This window comes from Peromyscus californicus, unplaced genomic scaffold (assembly GCF_007827085.1).
Source record: "Peromyscus californicus insignis strain IS unplaced genomic scaffold, ASM782708v3 Scaffold_4__1_contigs__length_199733344, whole genome shotgun sequence".
In the NCBI taxonomy this organism is placed as follows: domain Eukaryota; kingdom Metazoa; phylum Chordata; class Mammalia; order Rodentia; family Cricetidae; genus Peromyscus; species Peromyscus californicus.
The window spans coordinates 99,229,590-99,242,493 of NW_026294562.1; the positions used below are offsets into that span (position 1 = coordinate 99,229,590).

The window sequence follows — 12,904 nt, forward strand, 5'->3', positions numbered from 1 at the left end:
ATAAAATACTTTAAAAATTTCAGACTACATTAGATCTAGAAAGATCATACTTGAGCACAATAAAGGATACATATTGTTCGTTCACTGACTTGATCTCATACAGCTATTATATTGGTGGCCACAGATGCTGTGAATTATTTTGAAGTAAGCACTTCAGTGACAGTATTCAGACTTTTATATATGAAACTAACCCTGAATCATCGCGTTTATTTTACTCAAACTTTGTCACTAAATATGCAGAAACTATACTACGTATACTTAAATCTACAGACAGAGAAATTGATAGGAAGATATATTATGGTGGGTATTATGTACATAACCTGAACCAGAACTTTGTAAAGATAGTGAATAAAAAGATAAATTAGATATGGTTTATACAAAATTAAAAAAAGTTTAAAACACAAATATTGCATCGAACCATAAATCCCTTCTATGAAAAATAACATAAAAGAGAAATAACATTTTACAATGGCATCATAGCAAAAATTAAAGCCCCATTATTTCATGAGGCTTTTCCATCACAAAAGTTATTTAAATAATTTAGTACTCAGTAATTTTCAAGTGTGAGAAGAGGCTCAGCACTCGGTCCCGAATCTGTTTTGTCTTGATACCATACACCAAGGGATTGACTGTGGGGGGCACTAGAAGGTACAGGGTGGACAAAATGATATGGACACTTGGAGATACATTCTTGCCAATGCGATGTGTTAGAAAGCTAAACAATCCAGGTGTATAGAAGGCAAGAATGGTGCACACATGGGCAGCACAGGTGCCCAGGGCTTTAGAGCGGGCATTTTGGGAAGAAAGGCGAAACACTGCTTGGAGAATTTTTACATAGGATGTGGCTATCAGCCATAGATCCAATAGTATCACAGAAAGGGCCACTGAGATTCCATATGCTCTGCTCACGAGAGTGTTGGCACTGGCTAATTTCACCACAGCCATATGCTCACAGTAGGCATGATTGATAATATAGCTTGTGTAGTAGGGCAGGCTTTTAATGAGAAAAGGACAAGGCAAAGCCATAAACAGAGCTCGACTCAAGCCAACAAAGCCCAGTTTAATAACCATAGATGTTGTAAGAATAGTTGAATAATGTAGTGGGATGCAAATGGCCACAAAACGATCAAAAGCCATGGCTACCAAGATGGCTGACTCAAAAATACACAGTGTGTGGATAAAGTACATTTGAGTTAGACAGACATCAAACTCAATCCAGTGTTCATTAAACCAGAAAATACCAAGCATTTTCAGGGCTGTGGAACAGGTTAGAAGCATATCAGTCATTGCCAGCATGCAAAGAAAGAAATACATAGGCTGGTGGAGGCTTGGTTCCAGTTTGACAGTAGCAATGATTATGCTATTCCCCAGCAAGGTCAGGACAAACAGGAAACAGACAGGAATGCTGATGAAGCAATGAAAATCTTCCAAGCCAGGAATACCAACCAGGTAGAAAAACGAAATGTAGTGATGTGTTGTATTGTTTACCATGTTATAACTAGGAATATTTCAAGTTTAGTAAATAATAACTAGGATAATCTCCAAAATGCAGAGATCGGAGTGCAAAGCATTTCTTTCAAGGATCTTATGTTTGGAATCTAGAACTGCAAACCTAGATCTCCATAACGCTAGAAAGGCTCAGGTAAACTAACCCATCCTATAGAGCATCAGCAACTTTATCTGCAAAAGAAAATATTAAATTCATTACATATGCTAATTGTTGATTTTTATCAACTGAATATTTAATTAAATCTTACTGCAAAATTTTCATTTTCTACAGAAAATGAGGTTAATAAAATAAATACATATTGTGCTTAAGTCAATGATTGAGAAATTGAAATAATATGGAGACATAAACATAAAATATGCAAATGTTCCAATAATTAGAAGCTATTTTGCTATTTCATCTCTTAAAATGCTGTTGTTAGTCTTTGTTGTTATCATAACTAAATAGTTGAGCATTCACATAATGTATAATATGAACAAAGAATGTCATAGACAATATATGATTTAATATCCACAAAGTCAAATTTTTAAATATTTCATAACTTTAAGGAGAAAATATGCAATTTTAAATACCTTCTTAACTTCACTTTTTTTAGCATTGGATGGACATTCATTTGGTAACCCATACAAAGTTCCTATGTGCAGAGTTGGTTGGGTTTAAGACACAGAAATCCTAAACAAATATAAAGAAGAGAAGCAAAAGTAGATTGGTCATGTTAAAGTCACCCTCCTAGGAAGATAGAAAGAGGGGGAGTGATTAATAGGATTATTGATAATTAACTACCATCAGGACAACACAGGTTGCCTTTTCTGTGTAGTGGCTATGACACATGGTACATCTATATCACACAAATAAAAAGTTTTTTTATCTTATTATTTTCTTCTTTATTTAATTTTTTTTTCATTTTTTTTATAGCAACCATTGTTCTCCCTCACTCCCCTTCTCCTGGGTCAAGAAATAACAACTTTTCTGTTTAGGAAATTTTGGTATTTCTACCATCTTATTTGTTGAAAATGTAATCTATCAATGAGCTCGGGTTTCATTTTGGGCACTTGGAAATTTAGTATGGATGCCTCAGGTTTGATTTTTAATATGTTCAGGGAAAGAGGTTACTCTATAATTATGATCTTCTGTCACTTTTACTAAACAAGACTAATCTCTTAAAATGACATCTGGTGTTAGACAATCAAACATACAATTGACAATTTGGATATAACAGGGCTTTATTTTAAGCACAGTTGTGACCATGAGAGGCAAATTAGCACACCTTCATTTCTTTCTCATAGTTTACCAAGGAAACCTTACTGATACAAGTAATACATTTGTTCTTGCTAAATATGTGCAATAATTATAAGCATATCATTATATTTCCTATAAGTTTAAGTCCATGATGGCAATGTGTATATTCTGTGTCAAAAGAAAAGAAGCAAAGCCATTTCCTCTATAACATCTTTTCCTAGGTTCCTAGGGTGTGCATATTTGCTGACATTTTATTTGGTGGCAACACTAGTCACCCAGTCATAAACATCAGATGTCTTTAAAGGGTCCTTGTCACCTGGATTCTATTAACTTTGATGTTTCTCCCAGTTTCTAACTCTCATCCTGTCATTTTTCCCCCTTTTCCATCCAATGTCAGTTTCATTTGTCAGACTTAGAGCACAAGAAGGAACTTACAGAAAGCCAATAAACAGACAATCAGTTCTCAGGGCAAACCAGAAGCTCTTAGCATATTGTTTATTTTTACAGGCATTTCATAGATACTTTTTCAACTTTTACCTAAAGCCCTTGACCATGCTTAGATGGACAGTATAACTCACAGTTATTGTCCAAACTTCCTTTTCTTCACTGCCTTCTTAGAACAGTCTTCCAATTTGTATCACAAGTAACATAACAAGAAATCACCCCATAACAGAAAATAACATAATTATTTCATGAACAATAAGATCTTTGGAAATAATTACTTCATAACTAGCAAGTATAACTATTCAGATACCTATTAGTTATTAGGTATCATTCAAATTAATAACATATAATGCCATTTCATTGTGTTCAGCATTCATGTCTTACTTGCCTTTACCTTCTCTATATAGGGTACTGTCTTATAATCTCTAGTACAGTGAGGATGGTGTTGCATCATGTAGGCAGCACTCTGTAAAGCCAGTAGCCCTGGTTCCTTTGGGCTAGTCCAATGCTCAGGGGGAAAATTAATTTAATTTTCATCGACATGTCTCTCAGGATGCTTTATCTGACGATTCTTTGGGGCTTTGCTCTACTTTACTGTATATGAAATTTATTCAATAACCTAGAAGAATGAAATCTCATCATTACAATAAAGGAAGATGGATGACCTTGGAAGAAACTAACCTATGAAATGACCCTGTAAAATTCACTAGGCATAGAAGGATAAACCTTAAGCTCTCACTCATATCTGGCACTTAGAAAGGTTGATCTCATAGAGGAGGTTAGAAGAATGGTTACCAGTCCATAGAAAGTGTAAAGGAGAAGGTGACAAGAGCTTTGTCAATTGTTGTACTGAATCTAGTTAGATAGGAGGAGAAGCATGTTCTCATTCACAATTGCAAAGTCAAATGACTAAAGTGAGAACATTGTATTACATGTTTCAACACAGTGAAAGAGAAGATTTTTCAATGTTTTCACCACAAAACATACAGTGCTGGAAGAGTGGATATCTAACTGTCCTGATTTTATCGTGATTCCACGTGTAGTTATGTTCACTGAAACCACACAATGTACATATAGTAAGCCTGTATGGTAGTTATTTGACCAATAACATAATACTTATATTTTAAGAAATTTATTCTAAAGGTAAGAGAATGTCCTCTTATATTTTCTCATGTAAATTTAGAAATTTTGTCTGTATTTAGACCAGTGTTTAATCCAAAATTACTGTATATTTATGAATTCACCTAAGGTAAAAATTCACTGTGATTTTTGTTCATTCCATTTTCTAGTGTCATTTATGGTACATATTTTACTGCCTTATTCAAAAATTTTATAAGACCCTATTAGCCACACAAATGTAAGTCATATGCATTTGGATGCTGGGGATTCCCTTCACACTGATTTTTTTTAAACAGCTTTGCTAGCAAATAGTATTGAGAGCAGATGTAAAATAACCACAATATTAGGGAAATTCGATAGATATTTAATTTTATGGAAGATTAGTTTATCTTACTTTCCATTAACCTTTTAGTGTTTGCAGAAAGTCCATCATTAGAGGCAAAAGAAAAGTGAATTTTCAAGGGAAATATTTAATTTTAATATTAATATAAATTATATAAGCTTGGGCTTGGTGGTGCACCTAAAAGCAAATATTGCAACACAAATACAGATGCATCCATATGATGTAGTCCTAGAAGAGGGGACTATTTGGGAAGATAATCACTAGCAGGAGGGAAGAAAGGGGGACAGGAGAGGACTTTGGAGTGTGAATGTAGTCAGAGTGCTTGATATACTTGAATGTAAATATAATTATACTATTCATGTCCTGTACAATGAATATATGTTAAAAAATTTGTTTAAAATATATGGAGATATTTATGAAGAATACAGTTATTAAAAAAAGAATCACATTGTACTTTCTGGATCTTGAATGTAGAGCTTTTGAAAGCATGGATTTCTTAGCTATGGTATGCAAGTACCTAGCTAGGCATGGAAAAGTTTTTTATTGGGATTCAAGGCAAAAGTTGTGCCAGGAGGATTTCTTTTCCTTTTTGCTAATGTTTTTGTTTATTTTTGTCTGTTTCATAATGTATTCAATGTACTGTGTTCATATTCGTCCCCCTGATATTCTCTCCTGTACCCTCTCCCAGTGCAGTTGAACCCCTTCTTCTTCCCAATCTGTCCATCATCTTCTACCTCCATGTGGTGTGTGTGTGTATATTTTATATGTGCATGTGCATTTGCATCTCTGTGTGTGCATGTTTGCAAGCCTGTGTAAGTAACCACAACTACAGTATGTATGTGATTTTAAAGGCATGACATATTCAGAAGACAGAGTTTTATAGATGTTTCTCCCCATCTCTGTCTCTTGAAACCTTTCCAACACTCTCCCTGGCCTTGACAAGGTGAGACTGATGTTCAGTTTAGGGATGAGGACACAGCAGCGACCCATTCTTAGTACTTTGATGATTTATGAGACTCTAAATTAAGCATTACTCTCTGCAAATGGAAGAATTTCATTAAAAAGCATGTTTATAAACTGTGTATTTTACATAGTACCTTAGTGTGCAAAAATAAACAGATTTTCATCTGTAAAAGCAAAATGAAAACCAAATAAATTGATTAGAAATTATTTCTTTATTGTAGCTAGCTTTATGTGCCAAGATTAATTTATTAATGACTTTTAATGCATATAGCTAAGGAAATATTCTCTTAACAAGATTAGTCATATTAATTACTTATGTATAATTCTTAATTATGCATAGGCATAATTCCCTAAGTACCAGATTATTTAGTTAATATAGGTATTCTCATATGAGCAAAAGTTTAAAGTGTTTAGATGTAAAGATGGTTCATGACATGGAGTGAGCTCATGTTGCTGAAAGAACAGAATCATATGCAGACCATTGACAGACATGAATTTCATTTGACAGATTCACTAAGCTTCCCACCTTCAGTTGCCCATTCCTATATGCAAATTCTCTTTTCTTTAATTTTTAACACTTTTCACACAAACCTATGACAATAGAGTATAATCTGGTGTTATTTATTTTTTATTTATTTATTTACTGGTTTTCTGAGACAGAATATCACTATGTTGTGCTGGATGGCCTGAAACACACTGTGTAGAACAGGATAGAGATCCTCATAGAGATCTACCTGGCTCAGCCTCCCAAGCACTGGGATAAAAGACATGTGACACCATACCAAGTCTTCTACTAATTTTCAAACCACATTAAAGTGAGAGTTCTCCAAATACAACATCATATATCTTCCTCGGCACCACACATAAAATTCATATTAAGAACCATTTTGCACTTTATTAAAATAAATGTAAATACCCTGAGGAGTTTGGTTTTGTTGCAGAAAGTGTTCCTGTTTCATAGGAGACATGGAATAGGAAACTTTCATATATTTATAGAATTACAAGAGGATTGAACATTGAACTTATAAAAGTGTAAACACATGTTAAAAAGAGAGGTAATATGGGGTAAAAATAACTAAATACAGTTCAAGATAAGAAAATATCATTTCAGAGGTGTGAAAGGCATGACCAAGTAAGGTAGTCAAATTCCAACTATGGACTGAGCTGTGAAAAAAGTTACACAATGAAAATAATTCTCAAAAGATCTCTCAACCCAGGGAGAAGCTATTCCCTAGGCTAATGTTAAAAATATCTCTGTGAAATACATAGAAGTATATGTATACCTCTCCCTTGTGCTCATACCAGTAGGGCATGGCTATGTCACACAAGCTTTATGGATATCATAATAAAAGCTGTTAAGAGAAGGTTTAAAACCTTCCCTTTAACATTCTTATTGACTCAGAAAAGCTATGAATCCACAAGGTGAGTTAGAATCTTTCAATGGATAAAATTATAAATTCTTAAACTAACATCTCTAGATTTGTAAACAAGCTTTGTATATTATTAGATGTCCAGGTTTCTGCCCACTTGAAACTGGCATAAGAAACGCTAGTGAAGTAGTTGGTACACTTATATTTCAATGAATGAAGTATTTGTAAGTTTTAGGAGAAAGCGCTTTAGACAGTAAGAATTCACAATTATATCCAATTATTATCACTTAATATTTATATTACATTGCCAATTCCCGTGCTGATATGTGGTTTGTCTTCTATTAAAATGTCTGATGTTTTCTCTGTTGTTATAAAACAATACTAGAGAATGCAAATGTTCAATCCCGGTATGTGATGAAACTGTGTACCTAATTATATATTAAGCAATAGCTATACTAATTTTATTTTAAAGATATTTACATGTGCTATATTTGTGTCCTGAAACTGAAAAAAAAATGTATTTTCTTCCTTACTGGAACTAAGGAAGAGAGAAAAGATAAGCGGAAGTGGAGAGGAGAGAGTGGAAAAGAACAAGAGAGCTAAAGAGAGGGAAAGGGAAATGTGCACAGGAAAATGGGTTAAACTCAGAGTGTGTTGGTGTGATGACATGTCACACTTCCTTGCTAATACTAGTGTTATCTGGAGAGGAGGATTCCAGTTAATGTGGAGAGTGATTACTATCTTTCAACACAGATTTTCTGGAGACTTTATGTGAAGTTCTAGCATGGAAAATGGATCCTGTGCGTATTGGAAATTTCCGTAGATTTCTTTTCAGATAGAAAACTATCTATTATCCTCAATTTAGGCTTCCGGATAGTTGAAGTAAAACCTGTTAATAAATATGTTCTGTGACCTTGTTGAAACTGATGATTTGTACTACAAAATTTACTACTTAAGCGAATGTTTTGTAAGACCAGAAAATGCATATTTCTATAGTTGAGTCATTTTTATATAAATCACATCTTAATTTAAAAATATTGTTTGGTGCTCTAAATAATTAAAGATTAAGGCCCTGGTTCTAAGAGACTGCAGAGGATTTAAATGGGAGGCTTTGGAGAGAGGGAAGGGAATGGGCACAATGATATAATTATAATTTTCAAAATATAAAACCAAGACCCATGGCTATAAAAATATGGGTGTAAATTTTCACCTGTTTCTCTTGTTAGATTTGAAAATAGAAATTTCTCTGCTCCTTGGAAAGCCCTGCCAGTGTTAGGTGTTGGGTACTGATGAGCCTTGACACTTTGCTGTGATTTTGTTTCTCTGAATGAAAATCACCAATGGTGTGGATTTCTATCTGATTCTATGCCCTGATTCTTGAGAAGCAGTATTAACTTAAGTATGAATGATTTAACTTTGCACTGCTCTTTTATTTTCATGTTTGTTCAGTTATTGTCTTCAAGAATTTTAATGAGACAAGTGAATCAGACAAGTGAAAAATTACTCATTTTGGTACTAAAAAAAATTAGGTCAATAAGGAAGGTTTCACAACCTTCAAATAGAATTAAGAATTTCCCTGTTGGGGTACATGTGAAGGTTAGCAAACAAAATCATTTAATGCTAAGACAGAATGTGAGTTCAGTCCCCAGGGCCAGCATGGGGCCCTGTGTGTTGTCTTTTGATCTTTGCATGCACGCTAGACCATGCATGCCCTCCTATCTACAAACATGCATGTACACACTCACATACACACCCATCCCCCACCCCCACCCCTACACACTCCCAGAGACACACATGCACAGAGAGGGGGGATAATATATTTTATTTTTTAAAATTAGAATCTCAAATAATTTGCAAGCTATTGATGCTTATGATAGGCGATGGTTTAACAAATGGAATGTTCTCTCCAGCCTTTACTCAGATGGAGAAAGAAAGAAAACCATGCTTTTTTTGTTATTATTTAGCAAATATAGACATTTAGAATAAAAATTCAAAAACCATATAATAAAATATTTGGTGGTAACAAACATCATCAGTCACAAAATATGAGGAGTTATGCTCTTTCTGATCCACATATCTTCAAAGTAAACTGTGCTGTGAAAAAGAATTTTCAGAAAAGCATTCCATATGCTAGCTCACTTAAGACGATCTTATTAATGGTCTTCACCCTTTCCTCTTCATTAAACCAAAAATAATTGCTATTTCAATAGCTTCAAAGTATGTGTGTGTGTGTGTGTATGTGTGTGTGTGTGTGTGTATAATACATATATATATATATAATTTTTTTCTAGATCATTTGCTTCTATGTAATAAACTCTTCCAAAATTCTCTTTTATAGAACTCAACACTACACATACTCAGATCACTTTCTTCTTGCTCACTGGTGTACCAGGATTAGAAGATATCCAGATTTGGATCTCAATCCCTTTCAGCTTCATGTACCTCTTAGCTGTGTTTGGCAATGTGCTGGTTATGGCAGTGGTAGTCTGGGACGGGAGCCTCCATGAACCCATGTATCTCTTCCTGGCCATGTTGGCATTCAATGATGTTCTCCTCTGTACCGTCACTGTACCCCAAATGCTACTCATTTTCTGGCAGGGTCCCTTGGCTGCCGCCTTCCCTGCCTGCCTCACACAAATGTTTTTTGTCCATGCTCTGTTCCTCTCTGAATCTGCTGTCTTACTGGCCATGGCTTTTGACCGCTATGTGGCTATCTGTACACCACTGCATTATACAACCCTGCTTACAGGCTCTCTCATTGTCAAGGTTGGGCTGGCACTGGTAGCTCGGAGTGTGGCTGTTGTCACTCCTGGTGTTCTTCTTATTCTCCGCCTAGACTTCTGTCGTAGCAACATTATCCACCACACGTACTGTGAGAATATGGGCATTGCCAAGTTGGCCTGCAACAGCATTTCCTTAAATAGCATTTATGGGCTCTCGGCAGCTCTCCTCACCACAGGGCTTGACTTTGTCTTCATTTCCTTGTCCTATTGGCTCATCTTGAAAACAGTCCTACAACTGCCATCCAGGGAAGCCCGGACAAAAGCCTTTGGCACCTGTGGAGCTCACATTTGTGTTATTTTGATATTCTACACCCTGGCCTTTTTCTCTTTCTTTACTCATCGCTTTGGGCACCATGTGGCCAGGCACACCCTCATCCTTCTGGCAAATCTCTATCTACTGATACCCCCAACCATGAACCCCATTGTTTATGGAATAAAGACCAAAGAGATAAGGGTGCGAGTAGTAGGGCCCTGTTTCAGACCAAAATGATTCAAGTCTAATGAAACAGCAAAGAACAGGGAATCCAAGATAAACGACGAGGCCTAAACAAAAATCCAAAAACAGTCTGTTCATATCTTGTCCTGGAGCATTTAACGTTCAATAAAAAAACATAATAGAATTCAAAGGAAAAAGAGCATAATGTTGGGTATGTGGAGAGGTGCAGAAGATCTTGGAGGAGTTGGGAGATGGGAAACTATAATCTAAATACACCGTATGAAAATTTAAATAAAAAGAATTGACAAAACATTTTAAAATAAGTAAGACTACAGAACATATTATTCCCAAAGGTCATTGTTGTGACATAATTAGGAAATTTACAGGAAATGTAAGTGCCTTTGATGAGTGTATCAACATACTACAGTAATCACGGGGAAATCAGTGTACTAGAATAAGTTAAATATTTTATATTATATGTATCTTTCTATGCCAGTTTTCCATAGGCAGAATAAAATAATACCTTTGTGAATTCAGGAATTACTAATTATCCTAGTCTCAAGAACAACAGAAATGAACGAATTCATAGATGCAAACCAGATTATTTAATTAATCAAATAATAAAAGCTAATGATTATATAAATAAGCTCCATTATACACCTTATGTATAGAGTATATACATAAAACAAATTGTTTTATTTTCCTTTAACTTTTAGTTTTTTTAATTGAAGTAGAATTTTATCACTTTCCCCTCCCCATGCCCAAGCTAGTCTCCCTCAAAGCCCTCCTGTTCCCCAGTCTTCAGTTGATAGCCTCTTTGACTGTTTTTATGTTACATACCCATTTATATATGTATGTTTATGCAGAAACCTGCTAATTTCACTTTTGTTGTTTGTGGTTTTTTGCTTCCAAGGCTGACCATTCATCATTGGGAAGTGCATAAGGAAGCTCATCTCCAGTAGACTAACTTGATTCCCTGAAGTCAACAGACAATTTGCCTATCATTCAAATGCTTTTCCCTTACATTTCCAGAAAATACCTATTTCTTACAGATTTTAAGATGTTCATGTAATAAAGGTGCTTTGGTTTTTACATTCTAGAATTTTACCTTGTTTGGATTAATTAAATCACAAACATGATGTTTTGTCAAACATAGAGTTATATAATGATATCCAAAGATATTAATATTTATCTAAGACTTGGGAAGGACAGAAGCCAGGCTGCTATAAACTCCTCTTTCAGGGCATATTGCTGGAGTAGGTGACTTCAGTTTAAGGGGTAAAGACTCTGGGACAAAATAATTAATTGCCTCTCATTGAATTTGATTGATAGTTTAGGTCAATCCATAATATCCTTTAGTATAATATTCTGATTTGAAAATAAAAAGTCTGTCTGGGATGTTCTTAATAAGAAGAATCATGGAAACTTAAGAGTAACATTCCGCCGGGCGGTGGTGGCGCACGCCTTTAATCCCAGCACTCGGGAGGCAGAGCCAGGCGGATCTCTGTGAGTTCGAGGCCAGCCTGGTCTCCAAAGCGAGTTCCAGGAAAGGCGCAAAGCTACACAGAGAAACCCTGTCTCGAAAAACCAAAAAAAAAAAAAAAAAAAAAAAAAAAAAAAAAGAGTAACATTCCGTAGGCTCATTTGGCTATTTAGCTTTTTCTTTATATTTTAAAATTTTTTATACCTTTTTTTGTTTATGATTCTTTTTATCTGATTTTCTTCTGTAGTGAAGGCTGGCCTCAGACTCATAGTCCTCCTCCTTAGCCTCCTGAGTACTAGGACCCATGTGTATACATACCATCATGGCTGCTTTTCTTTTGTTTCTTTTATATAAACATGTATCGTTTTCCTAGTTTAGTTCTCCATGCTGAGCAGTCTGAATGTTTGCCTTCTGTGGTACCAGACTATGCATTTTCATCTAGAAGACTGAGGTAACCATGAAATTTAAATCATTTCCTTACTGCAAAATATTCACTTCTGAATAAGACAAACTATTTCCCTGATTTTAAGCAAAAAACTATGTTGTGAATATAATAAAGTAATGCATTTATATGACCTGGTAGTTTTATTGATATATTGAATGTCTTAAAAACTTTTTAACAAGACATTTTTTTATAAATGTATAAAGTTGTCTCTATTTACATGTATATTAAAGTGGCTATTTCACACTGTTGTTAAAGTATGTTTTATTGTCTAAGCTAGTAGATTAAAACTGACTTTTAAGTGGGATAACAAAGTGATTTGCAGCAATTAAAAAATGTCAAATAATACTTGAATGATAAAAATGATAAACAAGAGCCATCTTTATTTTGAGAACTTCTTATACAGCTATTACATGTATATCACTCTTGCTCCACTCTCTCCCACTCAGTCTCCTCCTATGTCTTCACTCCCTCTCAAATTCACAAATTATTCAAATATATATATATGTATATATATATAAAATGGGTATACAGTTTATTGATTCATTTAGCATCCCTCATACATGTTACATTCAGTGCTAACTAGTTGGACAATTTTTGTTGGAGTTTGTATTTTGAGTAAATGGATTCTTACCCTCTCAGCAGCCATTAAATACCTATATCCCTTTACCTAGGGGCAGGACACTGAGGAATTTCCCTGTATGTCAAAGAAGCTTCTCTTTTTTACATTTGATGAAGACTAGTACAGAAATCCACAACTGGTAAGAATGCATAG

General features: G+C 34.8%; 2 protein-coding genes across 2 annotated transcripts; one reads left to right on the plus strand and one right to left on the minus strand.

The window, feature by feature from the left end:
- Positions 1–540: 540 nt before the first annotated feature.
- LOC128095626 (olfactory receptor 52K1-like) lies at positions 541–1,491 on the minus strand. The gene has a single exon (XM_052714779.1). The coding sequence runs from the start codon at positions 1,489–1,491 to the stop codon at positions 541–543; it is 951 nt and encodes a 316-aa protein (XP_052570739.1).
- Positions 1,492–7,024: 5,533 nt separating this feature from the next.
- Positions 7,025–10,258, plus strand: LOC128123896 (olfactory receptor 52Z1P-like). The gene is made up of 2 exons (XM_052760174.1): positions 7,025–7,037; positions 9,324–10,258. The coding sequence occupies exons 1-2, from the start codon at positions 7,025–7,027 to the stop codon at positions 10,256–10,258; spliced, it is 948 nt and encodes a 315-aa protein (XP_052616134.1).
- The last annotated feature ends 2,646 nt before the right edge of the window (positions 10,259–12,904 follow it).